General features: G+C 36.1%; 1 protein-coding gene and 1 pseudogene across 1 annotated transcript; both read left to right on the forward strand.

Moving 5' to 3' along the window:
• Window positions 1–1,929: 1,929 nt before the first annotated feature.
• Window positions 1,930–6,075, forward strand: LOC108858282 (glycine-rich cell wall structural protein 1.8-like; annotated as a pseudogene).
• An 11,730-nt stretch (window positions 6,076–17,805) lies between these two features.
• Window positions 17,806–18,606, forward strand: LOC108858283 (uncharacterized). The gene has a single exon (XM_018632236.1). The coding sequence runs from the start codon at window positions 17,806–17,808 to the stop codon at window positions 18,604–18,606; it is 801 nt and encodes a 266-aa protein (XP_018487738.1).
• The last annotated feature ends 742 nt before the right edge of the window (window positions 18,607–19,348 follow it).

A 19,348-nucleotide genomic window follows, 5' to 3' on the forward strand; every position in this document is an offset into this window, starting at 1 on the left:
TATAGAAACACACAGAAAATGTTGTAGTTGCATTCATGAACATGTTTTATAATATTTAAAAATTCATGTACATATATGAATATTTATAAAACAAGTAAATCCTAATAATTGGTAAATCATCACTTGTTAATTGTGGATACATTTTATAATTTTATCAATAAAAATTAGGTAAATTTTAATTTTATTTATAAATTTTCTTAATGATATTAGATGATCACTTTACGTTGTTTGAAATTAATTTTATTTAAATCATTTAATCAAAATATAATCATTTTAAAATATGTTTTCTTAAAAAATTGTCTTAACTATTTTCTTTTTAAAATTATATGTATACACCTATATATTTTGAAAATTATTAGATATTCACTTATTTATGTTTTTAGGGAAAATATAAAGTAAGAAAAAATAAATTCGTTTTTGTATATAAAAATCTATATATTTTTATAGATATTTCCTTTTTATTATATATGGGTTTATAAGATAAATAAACTATAATAAAAAAAGATAATTGAAACTTTATTAATAAAAAGGAAACTAAACAATTTTTAGTAATAGGTATAACTAAAATTAATTCATTAAGGGTATTCGTGTAATCAACCATTATGAGAATCAACGTGAGTGCGACACATAGGAAACTGACTTCTCAAATAATATTATAGAGATTATCCTTTTATCTGCTTACAGAAGATAAACAAATAAGATCCAATCATAAGGAAAAAAAATCAAGAGCCGATACTTTCTTCACTGCTTATTAACCATAAGGAAAGTTCTGCTACAGCTGGAACACCACGTTTCATCACAGGTTCCAAGCTTCCCATCATCTATTAGAGAATAGAATAAATTAACAAAATCGATTGACTTGACGAATCAATATGCTACATGTCTAAGCCCAGGACATGGTGAACTAAACCAACTTTGTAAAAGTAGTACGTAATATTAAAATGCAAGGACACTTCCCGATCAAATCAACTAGATGTTTCAACTAGAATAAGAGTCCTCGGCTAAATACAGCATTGAATCAAACACACAGAACAAACTGTTCGCAATTTTATAGTTTCGAGGAGAGACGAGAGAAGCAAACAACAATACCACACAGCCAACCTAGAGAGCCGAAGACCACTACGACGTCTTGAACTCGCTCTAAAACCGCAAGGGCTAAAGAGACCAGCATGTAAATGCCATCGCAACAATCTTTGACCCGAGAGACGAGCCTCCAAAGCGACACTAATCTGAATATATGAACCCACAGCTAGAGAAGACAGGACAGAGGAGCTGTGGTCCAATCACCAAAACAAATTCTAGACAGGCCGTAGAGCCCTAGGACAGGAGCCAGTGATGATGAACAACCACAAGTGATACTGAAGTTACAAGACCACCAGGGATCTATACAAACCTGTAAAGACTACCATCATCGACAAAAAACCCCAGAAAATACTAAAGCCCGCAAAACGACCCTTGATTCAAAAATCTACTTTCTCAACTCACCGCAACGCCAGATCGAAAGGAGAGACCATCGCGAGCAGAGGAGACACTGAAAGAGCTCTCATCGCCCAGAGCCACAAGCCCGCAAGTATATTGAAAAGGTTGGAGATGACTTAACATAACCAGAGGCACGAGATGTACAATAAGAGAGAAACGCCTCCACTACCGGTAAAGAGACCCCGGCACCGGAGAAATCGACGATGAAGTTTTCGAAGAGGATGAGTAGGTTTGGTGGAGAGGCACAGAGAGATATGATTAAAAACTTTCTTAGTGAAAAAGATAGTACTAAGAGCAGCATTAACGCTAGCTCTAAACAAAGTTCTTAGCCCAAATACAATTAAAAAACAATTAAAAAAAGAAGAAAGCCAAAGATTCGCCTCTTGCGTAAGGGCTCGAAGGCCCGCCTCTTATTGGACAGGTGTTGCGTTATGAGTAGGGAGAGCAAACGGTTACGAGTTCAACCGATCATCTCTCTTTCTCTTTCTCTCTCTTGAAAGCTCTCTTCTACGAAAGGCGATTTCGACGTCTCTTTCTGTGGTTTTTGTCGGCGACGTCTCTTTCTGTGGTTTTTGTCGGCGACGTCTCCTTCAATATCTCTCATCGGCGACGTCTCTTTCGGTGGCTCTCATCGGCGACATCTCTTTCGGTGGTTCTCCTCGAGGCGACAGAGCTCTCTCTCGGTGGCTCTCCTGAAATCGAAAGGTAAGTGGTTGTTGTGTTCTTGACTATACATGTCTTAGATTAGGTCTGATCTGTTGTTTTTCTATGTAGTTTGTTGGTTCTCGTCGAATCTGTCTCTCGGTGGGTCTTCTCCTCGAAGGTTCCCTTCGGTGGCTAAAATCGAAGCTTTCACCTCAAATTGAATGGTAAACCGGTTCCTCTGTTGTTTCATTATTCGTGTGATTGATTATCGTATATCTTGTTCTGATCTCAATTTTAAAATTTTGATCTGTTTGATTGATTCGGTATGTTCTGTTTGTTCTTCGGTTTTAATTTTGTTTCAATTAATACTGATGGATCAAAGTTGATTTGCTATCTTTCATTCCTTGATCTGTTTCTGTTCGTTGATTTGTTTTCGCTTTTGATTATGTCTTTCTGTTGGATTATTGTCTGAATCATTTTTTGTTAATGTTTTTCTGTTGTCAGATAGAAGGATCAAAGTTCATCGAGCAAAGGTTCATCTAGCTCAGGAGTTCACTGCAAAAATAAAGTTAGTGTTACTCTGATCTGGTTCTGCAAACTAGAATTGATTTAGGTTGTAGTTTGAATTGAATCGACTGTAATTAATGTGTTGGTTAGGGGTAAATTATGGTTGGGTGATAAATAGAAGTGATGGCTAGCTAGAATTGATAAGGCTTTTACAGTTATGAATGGCGTAGATAAATGTTAACACGTTTTTGTTTGTTGGTTGTCATGAATGCATCTTCTCTTCCTTCTCTGCCATCTATAAACACACATTCCTCCTTCTCTTTCTTATCATCCTCTTCATCTTTCTTCTCAACTTATTCTCTGTATGGATTCTAATCAAAGCCAGTCCTCTAGCTTGTTACATTCCTCCTCCACATATTGATCACACGTTTTCTACAGATCAACAAACAAATATCGCCAATATAATGGGTGTTCCAACTAGCATTCGTGATAGACAAATGCATCAACAACTGAAAGTTGATTTGGTTGAACATCTATGACATAAATTCGGACATCATCATGCCAACAATTGAGCTCGGATGTTTCTTTCAAATTTTTCTTGTTTATTTTACTAATCTTTGTTTTAATGTATTTTTATCTATGTTTAAAATATTTTTATTTAATATGTTCTATTTAATAAATATATTTTATCTTCAAAAGATTTTAATTAAATTATTTTTTAATTGTTAAGAACTCCAAATTAAGAATTTTGCATTGGAGCTGAAAAAAATGTCTGGCTCTTAACCATCATTAATTACTTAAAAAAAATTAAGAGCCACATTTGGGTAGTTAGGATTAATGTTGCTTCAAAATTTGTTTCTAATTAGTTTATTTTTAAAATAAAAATATTGTATAATTAGAGGGTTAGAATGGAATTAATATTAATATTGATTCTACGTGGACAAAAACCCATAAAATGATTCTAATAAATCTAAGGAGACAATAGGTGAGTTGTTTTGTTCTTTTTGCCAAATCTCCCAAAAATAAATGCATCAAGTTTAAGAGAAAAAAAAACGAAAAACATATTGATCTGTGGAAGAAGAATCAACCGTCAGTAACTTTATTCCTATATATTCCTAATTATATATAAAACCCAAAATACAAGTTTGCATGGTTGTTAAAATAAATATGGTTCAACTTTAATTAAATACTACTTTTAATTAAATACTGAGAATATATGTTTGTATCACGGGAAAACGTGCTATTTCCCCACGAGAAGTATCGCATCCTCTCAGATGTCTCCCAAACTATAATCTCATCTTATATGTCCACGAGATAAAAGTTCGAAATCTATTTCCCCATAGAACTTTAGAAAACCTCTTATATCTCTCCGACATATAAGTTGAAGATCCTTAACCCCATAAAATCAAATTTATCTGGTTAAACCTATAAACCAAAACTATTTTCGTTAATTAAACCCGATTAAAACCTGATTTAGATCTGATTGCAGTAATTAAACAAGAAAAGAAAGATAAAGACCTGATTTAGATCTGGTTTAATTACTGTAATTGGATCGAAATCAGGTTTTAATCGGGTTTAATTAACTAAAATGGTTTTCGTTTATAGGTTTAACCAGATAAATTTGATTTTATGGGGTTAAGGATCTTCAACTTATATGTTGGAGAGATATAAGAGGTTTTCTAAAGTTCTATGGGGAAATAGATTTCGAATTTTTATCTCGTGGACATATAGAATGAGGTCATAGTTTAGGAGATATCTCGGAGGATGCGATACTTCTCTTGGGAAAATAGCACGTTTTCCCTTGTATCACACATGCGTCCATCATTTTTATCTATTTCTGCTACTCGTTAATTTTTTTTAATTTTAAAAGTCCTTGTAGCGGGGTTAATTGTACGTCCACATGCATGCGAACTGTCCAATGCCACCTTCAGATGGTAAAGCTATGTCCAGTGTCTACATGCACAACTTGCAGGGACATCTGGATATACATGTCAAAACAAGCACATGCAGATGGAAACTATTGAAGTTACATAGTTTAATGGGATCCCATAGTCTAATAGTTAGTTTTCGGCTTTTGCCATAACGATTTGCAATACATTATAGATTAAAACAAGTCCCGCCAAACCTTGGTACGTGGCAACCTGAAATCGTACGTGTTTCCTCCAGAGACTTGAAGTAAGCTTACAGACTAAATTTCGAACTGACAAGTAAGACGTTGCGGTCATGATGTGCCCTCAGGATTCTTCACCGCTTGGTTCTTCTTTAGTGTATCGTATCTCAATTGCTTGTTCCATAAGGATACGGTGCAGCTATAAATACGAAGACGCTGAGTGTGTAGTTTCTTAATTTAATTTACATGCGGCAAAGACTTCGAAAGATCATGAATACAAGAGCTTTTGTAGTGTGTTTTTTGTTAGCAGCTGCTTTAGCAGCCACGGCAGTTGCTTCCGTCGATGACGGAAAACAAGGTTAAAGTCGTACAAAATTGGCTTATTTTCTTCTTTGTGTCTCAATAATTTATGTTTGACGATTTTTTTCTCACATTATAAAGCTGGTGCAAACCAAGTAGACGAGTCAAAGTCATCATGCAAGTACGGGAATTGTAAACACGGTGGAGAGGTTTATTTTGAAGAAACACATAACGCTAAGAATGAGCTCAACAACCAAGGAATAGGTGGTTTGGATGAAGTCAATGGTGGGAAAGAAGAAGAATCCAAATACAACCAGGGTGGACAAAAGGGAGGCGGAGGAGGTGGCCAAGGAGGACAGAAGGGAGGCGGAGGAGGTGGCCAAGGAGGACAGAAGGGAGGCGGCCAAGGGGGACAGAAGGGAGGCGGAGGAGGTGGCCAAGGAGGACAGAAGGGAGGCGGAGGAGGTGGCCAAGGAGGACAGAAGGGAGGCGGAGGAGGTGGCCAAGGAGGACAGAAGGGAGGCGGCCAAGGGGACAGAAGGGAGGCGGAGGAGGCGGCCAAGGAGGACAGAAGGGAGGCGGAGGAGGCGGCCAGGGAGGACAGAAGGGAGGCGGAGGAGGCGGCCAAGGAGGACACAAAGGCGGTGGAGGAGGCGGTGGCGGCCAGGGAGGACACAAAGGCGGAGGAGGAGGCGGTGGCGGCCAGGGAGGACACAAAGGCGGAGGAGGTGGTGGCGGTCAGGGAGGACACAAAGGCGGAGGAGGAGGCGGTGGCGGCCAGGGAGGACACAAAGGCGGAGGAGGCGGTGGTGGCCAGGGAGGACACAAAGGCGGAGGAGGTGGAGGTGGTAGTGGACGAAGCGGGGGCGGAGGAATGTAGATCTAACTGCCAATAAATAGTAAATGTTTTTATCTTGGAGCGCAAGGTGTATTACGTATCTTAAGCTACAATAAAGTTTTATGTAAAAGTGTGCACAAAGTTACTTCGCCGAGTGTTAGGCTTCGGCACAATGAAAGTTTTACTTTTTCCTCAACGTATAACCACTATATTAGTTATCCGCTACAAGCCCTGTTGCACTCAGGTCTAACAGGAAGAAAAATAACATAGCAAAAGGAACAAAAGGACACTACTAAAGACTTCTAGTCACGCGAATTTATGCAATGTAAAACTGAAGGTAGCAAAAAATTTCCAAGAATTGCATCAAAAACAACTTAATAATGGACATATATAGAAAACCACGCTTGGATTAGCGAATGAGGAAAACAACATTCGGGCAGAGTAATATGGATTAATGTTCCTCTATTCATGCCCAACAAGGGTTTGTTATGGCCTATGGGTATCCACACATTTAAAGAAAACTAGATTCTAATACGCGTTCTGTGCAGGATTATTTGTTTATTTGTATTTATTTTGATGTTACATGTACAACAGAAATCTCTTGTTGTTGAGAAAATTATATTATTTATGTGAGTTTTGAACGATAATCTAAAGTTATCACTTTTTGTGTAATTTTAAATTATATTTATAAATTTAATTTAAAATTAATATGATACTGATAATATAAAATTATAATTTTAAAAATAAGTATTGTAAAATTTAATTTGAAAATATTTAGTTTTATAAATATGAACTTAATGCATTTTCAAACACATAAATTTATCGTTACGAAATTAAGTAGTCTGAAATACTATTATATTGTACTTGTAGAAGCTTAAGATTACTCAAATGAGAAAATATGAAAACAATGATAAATATTTCTTTTGCAAAAAAAAAATGATACTTATTAAACATAAATAAAATTTAGAGTTGAGTTAAATTTTGAATCTTCACATCAAATTGGGTTACTAATTGAACTCTAAAAGGATCAATATAATTCCTAAATCTTTGCGCCAAGAAAATTTAAAAACTGTGCAATTTATATTTTAATTAGGCCTAGAAAAAAAGTAAAATTAGGTTTAATATGTAATACATAAAATAGAATTTCTATACATGAATATAGCAAAATTCATTACGCTTGTTTTGTTTCTTAAGTGTTTCAATCTTATATAAAATACACTTAAATAAAAATATATTACATAACAAAATTCATCAACGAACTAGTTGAGTTTATAATGACATTATACACGCCATAAATGCATTGATTATTTTCAGATCTCCTACAATTAACAAATATCATGTTTAGTGTTTGATTTATATTAAGTGCATGTGAGGATGAAACCATTTCTTAAAAAATACAAACCTTTATGAAAACAGATCTTAGAAAATCTGAGTAAACATATGACCATTGTTTCTTCCGACTCAAGGCCATGGTTAGAAAACTTATCAGCATATCGGTCCATAAAAATACGACAAATCACAAAAGATTCAAAGAACCGATATTGTAAAAATAGATTTAAGTGTTCAGTGCCAAAATAAGAAAAACCATAGCTACAAAGAACAAACAAAATTGTGCCGACACGTTTAAGTTGATTATTTGCTGAATGAATTTGCGCCTTGTAACTTATTGCATATATAGTGTGCCAATCTTTTAAAAATCTCATTTTCAAAAAAGAAAATAAATCTTTTGAAAATCCTTCGAGTGTTAATCCGTAAGCATAGATTTTGAAAATAACTAAGAAAATTCTTTGTTAACTTAAATTTTGTATTTATTGTGTATATTAAATACTATTTTAGAAAATATTGATTCAAAATGGTAACTTGTTAGATAAATACACTATATCTTGTTTGAATAAATAATATATTATTCCCTATATATATTAGAAATTTTTGTGTTTGCAGGGATATTCAGTTGATTTTCTCATAAAATTTAGTACTCCATTATATATTAGTAATTCTGACTATTAAAATTTATTTTATTATAAGTGTTGTTATGTTTGTATATCAAACACTTTTTGAATTTTACCCTTATTTTAGCTTATTAATTAACAAAATATTTTATTAAATAGGGATACAATACAAAATAAGGTATTTTTGAAAATGTGTATTTAGTAGTGGTAAAGATGAATAATGGTACATTAAAAGTGGTATTTTTGAAAATTCCCCAATATTGTTATGTAAATTTCAATTTGTTAGTAATATATTATTTATTTTCTATGAGAAGATGTTAGATTAACTAAGAAATCAAATAACTATACTTTATTAAGTTGAAAATGAATATGCAAGATATAAATTTGTCTGAATATGAGAATGTTACATTTTTATAATTATTATAAATTTATATTAGCTAATATTTATATAGACATTTTTATTTTTGGGCAGAAGTTTTGGTAGGACTGGATAAAAAATTTGAACCCGAAGAACCTAACCGAGTCCGATTGGAAAAAGTACCTTCGAACCCAAACAAAAAATGGTTAACTATCCAAATGGGTTCAAAATCTTGGTATCTAAAGAAATGAGACCAAACTCAATCTGAACCGAAATATTTTAGGTATCCAAATATACCTAAATCAGATTTATATACTTGAATATTTTAGCTATTTTTAGACTTAATATCCAAAAAATATCCAAAATATATAAGATATTTTGAAGTTGTCTAAAGTTTTTGAAAATATATACAAATAGTCAAAAGTAAATATCTATAAAATTAAACAATACTCAAAACATCAAAAAAACTTCAAATATGTATTGATTCTCCATCCAAATATTCAAGTCAAATCAAAATGTATGTTAAGTTTATGTATTTTGGCATAAATTATTCAAATTTATATGTTATCTATTATTTTTGTTTTTAGACTTTTAGAAATTTAAATTATATATGAATCCTAAATTTTTTAAGGTAATTTAAATGAGTATCTATACCCGAACCAAATCCGCAAAGATTCGAACCAAACTCGAATCAAAATTTCTAAATATCCGAATGAGGCTAAAAATTTTAACGCCGAAAACCCAAAATCTGGATAGACTCAAACCAAATGCGAATAGGTATCGGAACGTTCACCCCTATTTGGTGAATTGTTGGTTTAGAAATTGTAATAATGCATATAACTTTCCTATGCTATAGAAAAAAAAAATGAAAGTAGTCAACATAACATGTCATCATTTTAAATTAAATTGTTTTTGTTAGTGTAACTGTACGTGTTTATAAACAAATGTGTCAAATGGTAAACCACAAAAAATTAATGAAAGTATTAAACGGTTTATAGTGATTGTTTTTGGTGTAGGCCATACAGATACATAAGTTGTTTTGGTTTATTACGTAATCAGTTACTATAAATCAGTTAATGTATTAGATAAAAAAAATATAATATTTAAAAGAGGTATATTGTGTAACTGAATCATAGGGTATATTATATTTGTTTCTAGTAAGAAGTGAATAAGTCCAAAATTAAATGACAACATTTATAAGTAGATAAAAAAACAAAACTTTATTTTAATAGAGTAGATGGATAAAAGAAAAAAGATAAGAAAAAGACATCAATCCGTCCTTAGAAGAATCTTATTGGAGGGTTCTAAAAAAATATCTAAATATAAAAAGTAAAAGAGTTTGTTATGGATAGTTACACATTTAAAGAAAATGAATAAAAAAAATATCAATCCGTCCTTAGAGCAACCTTATTTGAGATTTTAAGAACACCTGTAACGCAGGATTCGAGTGACAATATCTAACACTCCATTAAATGAGAAATATAAGAAAAAGAAGAGAGCTAATGTTAAAAAGTTCTAAAACCACACATTTAAAGAGCCCGTATATAATCTTTCTTGCCAACTGTTACTTCATTATTAGTTTATATATTTTTTTAAATATGTGATTTTTTTTACAACACCGTACTATTTTATTTGTTAGATACCTTTTAGAATAGAGAAAATTAGTCAAATACCCTTAGTGGAGATCCATATTAGGCATTTGCCCATGATGTGACAGAAGGAGCCCAAAGTCTACAATTTCGTTGCCGAACTTACCTTATTACCCTTTCGATGGAGAAGACATTCAACACTTGTGTCATAAAAGTCTGACTCCAAAAGACACCCTGCAGCTGCATTTTATCGTTTGTGTCAGTGTAGGACTGCAGCTACAATTCATCTCCACTTTTTGTTTTCTCAGTTTATTTAATTTTATGGTTTTTCTTTTCAACAAGTTATCTCTTTCTTATCCATCGATTATTTCTCTTCATCTCTAGAAATTTCTCTTTATAAACTCCAAACTCCAATTCTGTTTCTCCTCTCCTTTCATTTTTAAGAAATACTCATCGAAAAGTTTCAAACAATTCTCACTAGAAATAACCACTCATAATTCTTTCTCTAAAATTTAATTTGTTGTAAAATCAGATTCTTCACAGAAAACTCACCACATATGTTAATTTTTTTACATTTATCAATTGCCACAAATTTACGTTTCCGACATCAATCATCCGCCGAGCTCCTCTTCTTCATCATTTATGAATTAAAGTTTTGTTTTCATTTTGGAATCACAATCCAACTTCAGCTTCCACTTACAAATAATGGTTCTGCGTCGCGGTCTCATCAACCATAGCTCAAGAAGATGTGCATTGGAAGTTCATACAATTTTATTTTAAAATCTGGACAGCATCTATGTTAATCAATATTTTATTAGTTATCAGATATTATTTGTTTTAGCAGACTTTAGTTTTTAATTATAATTTTGAATACTTATATTATTAGTTGTTACAAATAGGTTGCGGTTAATTGCTAAACGGTTTTGAAGATGTTACAAAATAATTGTCATCAGTTAGTACATGAATTGTTAATAGGTACCACGCGAAATGTATCATCTAACAAACGATGTAGCATCTAACCAACTAACATATATGTTATAACTGTTTGTAGTGCGTTAAACAAATAAATAACGTCTAATTGTCTTAATAGTTCAGTATTTGTTATTAATCTAAAATATTATTTATCAGCTAACATATATGTTAGTTACTAAAATTTTAGTTAACGAGTAAAACAACATATAAAGCATGCAATAATTGTTAGTATAAAGTGCTAATAATTGATGTATCATTTTTAAAATATAGTAGCTGTTAACATATGCATTAGCTGTAACTTTTCATTTAACACAAATATTAAACAGACATATTAACATAGATATAATATTTTGTTTGACACGGTAACATATATATTAGTTGTTAATTCTCATCTTATTTTTCATAAGAACATAAGTCATATTTGGATATGGAAATATATTACGGGCTATCAATGAACGCATCACGTTAAACTTTATTATTATTCCTCTAACAGTTTTAGATCGATTATTTTCGAGAACTTTAAATTTCTCAAAAACGCAAGTTCATCTGGATCAAGGGCTTGAATAATACACTCTGTTCACTTAATCATGTGGTACGAGTTAACTTTTTGGCCGGAGGGTTCTTCACCGGCTTGGAAGATTCTCAGAGGTAGATGAAGTTTTCACATGTCTGAAAAGGAAAAAAAATCTTGAATGTGATTATGAACGACGGATAAAATTGCTTGAAAGATTGAGGGAAAATTCTTGATAGCGTTTCGAAATAAATGCCCTTACCGTTTTCTTTTAACTACGTTTTGTTTTTAAAAATAAAAAAAAAAAACTAAAAGGAATACATAAAACGTTGCTTCACTTGCTATCAGTTTCTTGTCTCGGGATGAGAAATAGAGACAGCACCTGGAAGTACTGACATGCTATCCTAGTGGTTCAGCATTAGAGGAGTAGGGTTAAAAATGGAATAAAATAATTTGTCATATCAGGTGTAATCGACAAATAAAGGGGTCATTTATGGGCATATATGCCAATTAACCCTTTAGAATATCCAAATTGATGGACATGCTCTAAGAAAATATCTAAGTATAAAAAGTAAAAGAAAAAGTAGTAAAAGGAAGTGAGAGAAAAGAGTGAAGTTGGCCTACGAAAAACTTCACAAAAATGTTTGAGATACTTTGGTCTGATGTATCACAAGGTGATTTGTTCATTTTATTTTTATTATTTAAAATTTAATTATTAATTACATTGTAATAATAGTTGATTTGTGACATACTTTGTTTGACATGCTAACAGATAAAAATACTCTTAAATAACTACATAGAGAACATCTCTGCAACGTTTCCATCCACCTGTTAACATAACAATTGTTTAGACATTTTAGTTTTAGTTATTTAAACAAAATAAATTAAAATAACAATATTTACCTTTTAAGAATGGGAGAATTGCCAAGTGTGACTCAAAACTTGGAGTCAAACCCAAAAGAATACCCCAACTTGGGTCAAAGGCAAAAGTAACCTAAAAGGCTATTGAAATTACAACTATCTCCTTGTGAACAAACAAAAAAACGGATTTTTTTTTACGTTTCTACCCCTCGCAAGTCGTCTGTTTAGACGACTTGAAAATAAGTCGTCCAGACGACTTAACTTAAAGTCGTCTGGACAGTTATTCTTAAACATAATTTAAAAATTTTGTAAAAAATATTTTGATAAGTGAAAAATTGGAATTATGTAATTAACATATGTCTTAAGAGATATAAATTAATATATAACAAATTTCAATTGTTTTCAGCCCAGATGAGTGAAAGTAGTGAGTCATGATATTCTTTAGTTTATGTTTCATCAACATATGTTGTAGTATTGTATGTGTTCTTAGGGTTAGATTTTGGAAAGCATTAAAACCGTTTTTGAAAATTTTTAAAATTACCTAAGCGTGTTCATTTCTGTGTATAGTAAACACTATTGAAGTATAATTTGATTTTATAACGTGGTTAGTAAGTTAATTTAGTCATTTTAGTTTAGGGGTTCATTTTAGGGTCTGGGACGACTTAATATTTAGTCTTCTGTGCACAGACGACTAAATATTAGGTCGTCTGATGTACATTATCAGCCAGAATAAGTCGTCTAAACCAGACCAAACCTTAAAGTTTACCAATGTACTTTTAAAGCTAACCGGATTATTTACCCAATATATAAGGTGATTTTTTTTTTCATTTTCCGCTAAATTCAGAAACCCTAACAGTTCTCTCTCACCGGCGATATCAAAGGCGATTCGAATTCCCACTATTTCCGAACAAACCATCGTTCTCAACGTCGGCTATCTATCTCACTTCATTCTCACCGTTGTCGCCGCAGCTTCTTCTAACCCTAGCGCCGCCGATTCCTCTAAATCCTAGCGCCCCCGCATCCACTATTTCCGAACAAACCGTCGCCCTCGCCACCGTGCTCACCAACGTTCTCACTGCCGCTTCCTCTAAACACTAGCTAGCACCGCCGCTTCTTCTAAACCCTAGCGCCGCCGATTCTTCTCTGTAAACCGTAGCGCCGTTTCTCTGTAAACCCTAACGCCGGTAAGTCATCAATCTCGAGGAAAAGATGAACATAAAATGTTGTCTCTATCAATTTACTCATTCTCACCGTTTGACGTTTATTTTTTCAGATCTATAACCACAATGACGAGTACTCCAACTCCTTCTGCGACTAATCAGGTGCACTTGAAATTTTTCTACTGGAAGACTTGTAAGTAAGTCGTCTGGAAAGTCTTCCAACTGGACGACTTAGTAGACAACTTAAATATAAGTCGACCATTTGGAAGACTTTTCAGACGACTTAAATATAAGTCGTCAACTAAGTCGTCCAGTTGGACGACTTTCCAGACGACTTATATTAAAGTCGTCTACTAAGTCGTCTGGAGTAACAATTAAGGCGTGATTGATTTAGCTTGTGTTCTGACTTCTATTGTTGTCTTTGATTATTTTGCAGACAAAAAGGATGGATATTCCAGAACTCCCCCGTAAGTTATACACATTAGGGGAAGAGCCAGAACCCCAGCATAGCATTTCGTATCATTCAAAAGTTAGAGATGGTTGGATTAAAAAGGACTTGACAACTTGGATTGGTACCAACAGGTATGTATTCGAGATCAATTCCTAAAGGACAAAAGTTTTGAAACCTATATTTTCGAAACAACATGTTCATGTAGTCAAAGTATTATCTTCTCTTGCATTTTATCTTAAGAGATTTGATACATATTCTACTATATTCACAGATTCTATGAGGGAGTTTCAGATGCATTGAAACTTGCTAGCTCGAAGCTTTACATTGTTAACACGAAGCAGGTTTTTAATGATTCAAAAATGTCTGGACTCGCTATAATAGCTGAACTTTGTTAGTATGGGTGAGGAAATTGCAGGGCGACTTCACAGAAACGTTGTTTCGTGAAATAGTTAGTGTAATCATGCCATCAGAAAGGATTTATGGTTTGGGTATTATCACTAAGAACTTGGGTATTATCACTAAGAACTTTGATATTTATTTTTCTTCATGTTACATCTCCCATTCTTATTTCTTCAACTCGCTTATAAATTAAAATTGAGAGTTTTTTTCCGTCTCTTCGCTATAAACCCATGAAATTTTGATACAACTATCCCAAAATATATATAGAAAAGTCTACCTAATAAAGACATGGTCCAAATTATTGTCGCACCTAAATGGAAATATAAAATTAAAATTGGTGGTCAACTTCGATTCTATTTAAACAACTTCCTCACCACATTCTTTGTTGCAGATAACAAAGATGCATGCGTGTTCGTTGGCATACATTATAAGAAGTTTGATCTTGATATGCGATTGCATCTGTTTTAAATTTTCAATCGGTGTATGGCAATAAATATCATCCGGTACATCTGAATGGTCATTGAACTTTGTTATCATATGATGATTAAATGTACATTTGTTAATGAAAATCAAGATTTTAATAAGTATCTATCTATATTATTAAAGTTGTAGTACAAAATGGAGATGTTTGGATACAAGGATATGATTCTTAATGAAATGTGTTTGGAAACAAGTTTAGTTACATTGCTAATTTCGTGGGCCATTTAAGCTTATTCCATTTCGTGGCCCATCTTAATAATGACAATTAGAGTTTAAAAATAATACTTGCTTTCCATGTTCTGCGCACAACATCTATCATCGGTTTTAAATCTTCCAAATCTCTTTAGTTATTTACCTAAAATAGCGAGAAATATATAACAATAATTATAACTAAAATATATTTTCAAAAGATTTCAATAACTAATATGTCCTAATTATTTAATGCTAACCTTTATTTCCACGTTTTTTCTTCTCCAAGGTACATATCTTTTTGCACAAGAATATCTTCACCCACGCCATTAGTTACCATAATCTGCGCACACAAGATATGAATTAATTCAAATAGTTAAAGCAGACAATATACTCACAAAATCTAACCACACAATAACAATATACGTATATCCGTTCTCCGCAACTCACGACTATCTGTTTCTTGATCTCTCGATCAAATGGAATCGTCCGTTTGGTTTGCGATAAAAACCTCAGAAACTTAACCTTATCGGAAAAATCGTAAAAAAGTCTCGAAACAAAAATACGGCCCAAAAGAGGTCCTAAACTTGATTCGAGGCCCACTTGCGATTTCTTAAAAACCCATAAACCTTATGACTGTTTATGCTTGGTGGATAAGCATCAGTTTCCGCGGAAAAAATGAAAACTTTCCGCAGATAATCATAAAGATCGGAAAAATGGAATATTCCCATTTTTTCGACTATGACGGCTTAAGGGCAAAAGGGGGAAGCGTAAGCCGACCTTGGAGAGAGTATATAAGGAGTTCAAGGCGAGAGGCATCACTTTTTCCAGAGCAAACTAGCACTTAGAGCAATTTAGGCAACTTTCCGTTTTTGTTTTCGAGCTGCGACTCAATTAGGTTTAGCCACCTTCGGGTATTAGAACTAGGGATCTCGCCGACAGCTCTCGTAGCCGAAGCACGTTATCCTGTTGTTGTCACGCTTATACGCAGATTCGGAATAAAACCCTTCTTGCTCTCTTTTTTACGTTTATATTTTATTTTTCCGTTTTTATCGTGTTCTGATTGCTTGACGTGTGGTTTCTCAGAAATCCGGGACTTTCTGGGAAATTAGGGTTTTCCTAGTTTCCTTATTTATACGAAATATTGACGGTGCGAATTTCGGTTCCCACAGTTTGGCGCTAGAAGGAAGGGGGGGGTACGGATCAATCTTACTCACGACCAGCTCACGCTCAACCAGACATGACTAACGACGATTCAGCGAACTTGCAAACTCCTCTAAACGGAGCACCCAAGGACGCCTTGAACACTCCCGCAACAGATGTTTCCGCGGCTGACGCACCTGTTAACGCCGCGTCGCTCGACGAGTTCAAAAAGTTGCTTTCCGCCTACGAAAAGAGGTCGGAAGAGCAGGATAAACTCGTGGAAACCCTGACCAAACAGGTTCAAACCTTAACAGCAAGATCCCGCGTGGTTCTCCCTCGCGGAGCCACCAAACTCCGCGGAAGGAGGCTTGAGTTCGCGACCCCACACGATAGGCCTGGAACTTCGCAGGAACGTCCGTCTGGACAAAACCCTAGCGAAACATCCCCCGTCGCCAAGGGCAACTCGGAAAAACCTCAGACATCCGAAAAGGATACACAGGAGGACGAAATCGAGCGTATCGACTTGGAGCCTAGCGATGACTCCGAGGAGGACGCCGACGTCCCTCCAAGAAGAACCCGCAGCCATTCAGCTCGGGAAAGTTCTCCGTTCGACAAACCCATGACGGAAGATGAAGAAAACCTCTACTGGATCGAACAGGAGGAACTGGCCGAAAGGCAAACCGAGATTACTCGCCACGTACGCCGACAAGCTCGGAAAACCGCTGGAGAGGATCCCGAGATACGCGATCTCCGTGATTACATCACCAAGACCGCCGCAGAAGTAAGGGCCGTGAAATCACAAATCCACCATGCCACGAGTGCCGCCCCAGAAATCGACAGGTTATTCGAGGTGGCTCGTAAAACACCCTTCACCGCGCGGATCTCCGAAACTAAGGTGTCTAATCCGGGAAAACTCAAGATACCGATGTAGTACTACCGATCCCAAAGCGCATCTCCAGGCGTTCCACATCACCATGGGAAGAGGCAGGCTTAGGGAGAGCGAAAAAGACGCAGGCTACTATCGCCCGTTCGTCGAAAATCTCGAAGGAGCGGCGCTCGAATGGTTCTCTCGTTTGAAGCGAAACTCCATCGGAAGCTTTCGTCAACTCGCGTCGGAATTCCTCCTCAAGTACTCTATGTTCATCGATAGAGAAACTTCCGATGTCGATCTCTGGAGCTTAACTCAGGAAGAGGGCGAAACCCTGCGAGAGTTTATAAGCTGCTTCAAACTGATCATGGCGAAGGTCAGCGGAATCAGCGACAAAGTCGCCATCGATGCTCTTAGGAATGCACTCTGGTACAAGTCGAAGTTCAGAAAGTGGATAACGCTCGAGAAACCTCGCACGATCCAGGATGCCCTCCACAAAGCCTCAGATTACATACTGATCGAAGAAGAGACAAAGGTCTTGTCGCAAAAACATAAGCCGACAAGGAACTCTTCGAAAGACGTGGATCCAAAATCAAAGAAGAAAACATCTTGTAACGACAAGTACGTCCATCACGAGGGGGAAAAACTTCAGGGCGGGCACAATTACGCGATCAATCCGGAGCAGGGCAGGATGTCGGGAAATACGTGGAACCGTAACCAGAGTTACGACAAAAACGTATACTGCGAGTTTCATCAGACCGAAGGTCACTCCACGGCTAACTGTAAAGTCGTAGGGGCGAGGCTGGCCGCGAAGCTTCTTGCTGGAGAACTCTCCGGAGTAACCAGCGTCAAGGATCTAATCCTCGACTCCGATCGTCCGCCAAAAACTAACAAGAATCCTCCCGCGGAGAACTCGTCACCGAAAAATCAGGCGGGGGATAAGCGCGAGAGAAGACCAGACGATAGGGAAACGATAATTCCCGAAGGAGGGTCAACATGATCATGGGAGGATCCCAGTACTGCAGGGACTCGGTTTCGGCCATCAAGGCCTACCAACGGAAAGCCGAGTCAACTGCGAAGTATCCTCCACGATTACCTCCTCAAGACGGACGGAACACCTCGATAACATTCACCGAAGAAGAGGCGTACGGAATCGACCAACCTCACTGTGATCCCTTGGTCATTGATCTCGTAATAAGAGATCTCGAAGTCGCAAGAATACTTATCGACACCGGAAGCACGGTAAACCTAATCTTCCGCGATACCTTGAGAAGGATGGGCGTCGAGCTCGGAGAAGTTACCTCGGTACCGAAACCGCTCACGGGTTTCTCCGGACAAACGTCCATGACCTTGGGATCGATTCAGCTACCCGTCATAGCAAAAAAAGTTACCAGGATAGTTGACTTCGCGGTGGTAGATAGCCCGGCTATTTACAACGCAATCATGGGAACTCCATGGCTAAACGCTATGAAGGCCGTACCCTCGACTTATCACTTGGGCATTAAATTCCCAACCAGGACTGGAATTGCCGCAATTTGGGGTTGCCAAAAACAGTCGCGACTTTGTTTCCTAGCGGAGCATAAGTTGAGACAGATCACGACAACCTCTACGGTTAAACGCAAGCGAACTCAGCCTTCCGCCGAAGACAAAGAGACACCTCCCGCGGAAGCAGATACGGAGATCGGAACCATCCCCAACTCCGAAGACAACGTCACAACTCAGTGGGAAGAGGAAAATCCCGAGGTGAACGTCGACCCCACAACTAAAGCGGTCGACGGAAAACCAACCGACGAGTAAACATACTCGCGGCATGAACAGAACTACGAGATGGCTTGATCCTCGAAAGAGGTACGTAGGCAGCCCGTCGAAACCCGGCGAGTTCAGCTATCCCCCTCGCCAAAAAGGGGGGGGGAGTGGGTGCGTATACTCCTATACTCCCACAAAAAAAAAAAAAAAAAACCGCATTTGTATTCTAAATTTTCGAAAATATTTTAATAAAAATTACTTTCTCAATCTGTCGATTCTTAAACACATAGACACTTCGGAAAACAAAAAACGTATCCTCAAGAAAACGCGAGACGTCGCAATTTTTACTGAAGATATTTAGTTCGTATCATCCGTCAAAATAATCCATCAGCGACTTTAAACAAAATAGTCCGCCCGCGACTTTAAAAAAATATATATATAAAAACAAACCCGTCGATTGGCCCCGACGGGCAAATACAGAAATATTTCACTCAAGCAAATTCGTAGTCTGATCTTTTCACAAGATCCTCTTACATCCGACCAGGATACCATAGCACGCTATACAAAAAAAACTCGAAATTTTGTCCAGCACTTCGCAAAGGAAGTAGCTCGATTCGTACCTAGACAAATCATATAAGCCGATAACACTTCGCGGATTTTAAAACGATACGAATCAGGTCAAAATCATAAAACAGGCAAAACGGAAGCCGATCAGTCATCGCAAAGCCTCGAAGCTGAAAGTAGGCCTAGGTCTTGCCCTAAGCCCAGTCTTGCTGGCACTTAACATCTCACG

This window comes from Raphanus sativus, chromosome 5, assembly GCF_000801105.2.
Source record: "Raphanus sativus cultivar WK10039 chromosome 5, ASM80110v3, whole genome shotgun sequence".
Lineage (NCBI taxonomy): Eukaryota > Viridiplantae > Streptophyta > Magnoliopsida > Brassicales > Brassicaceae > Raphanus > Raphanus sativus.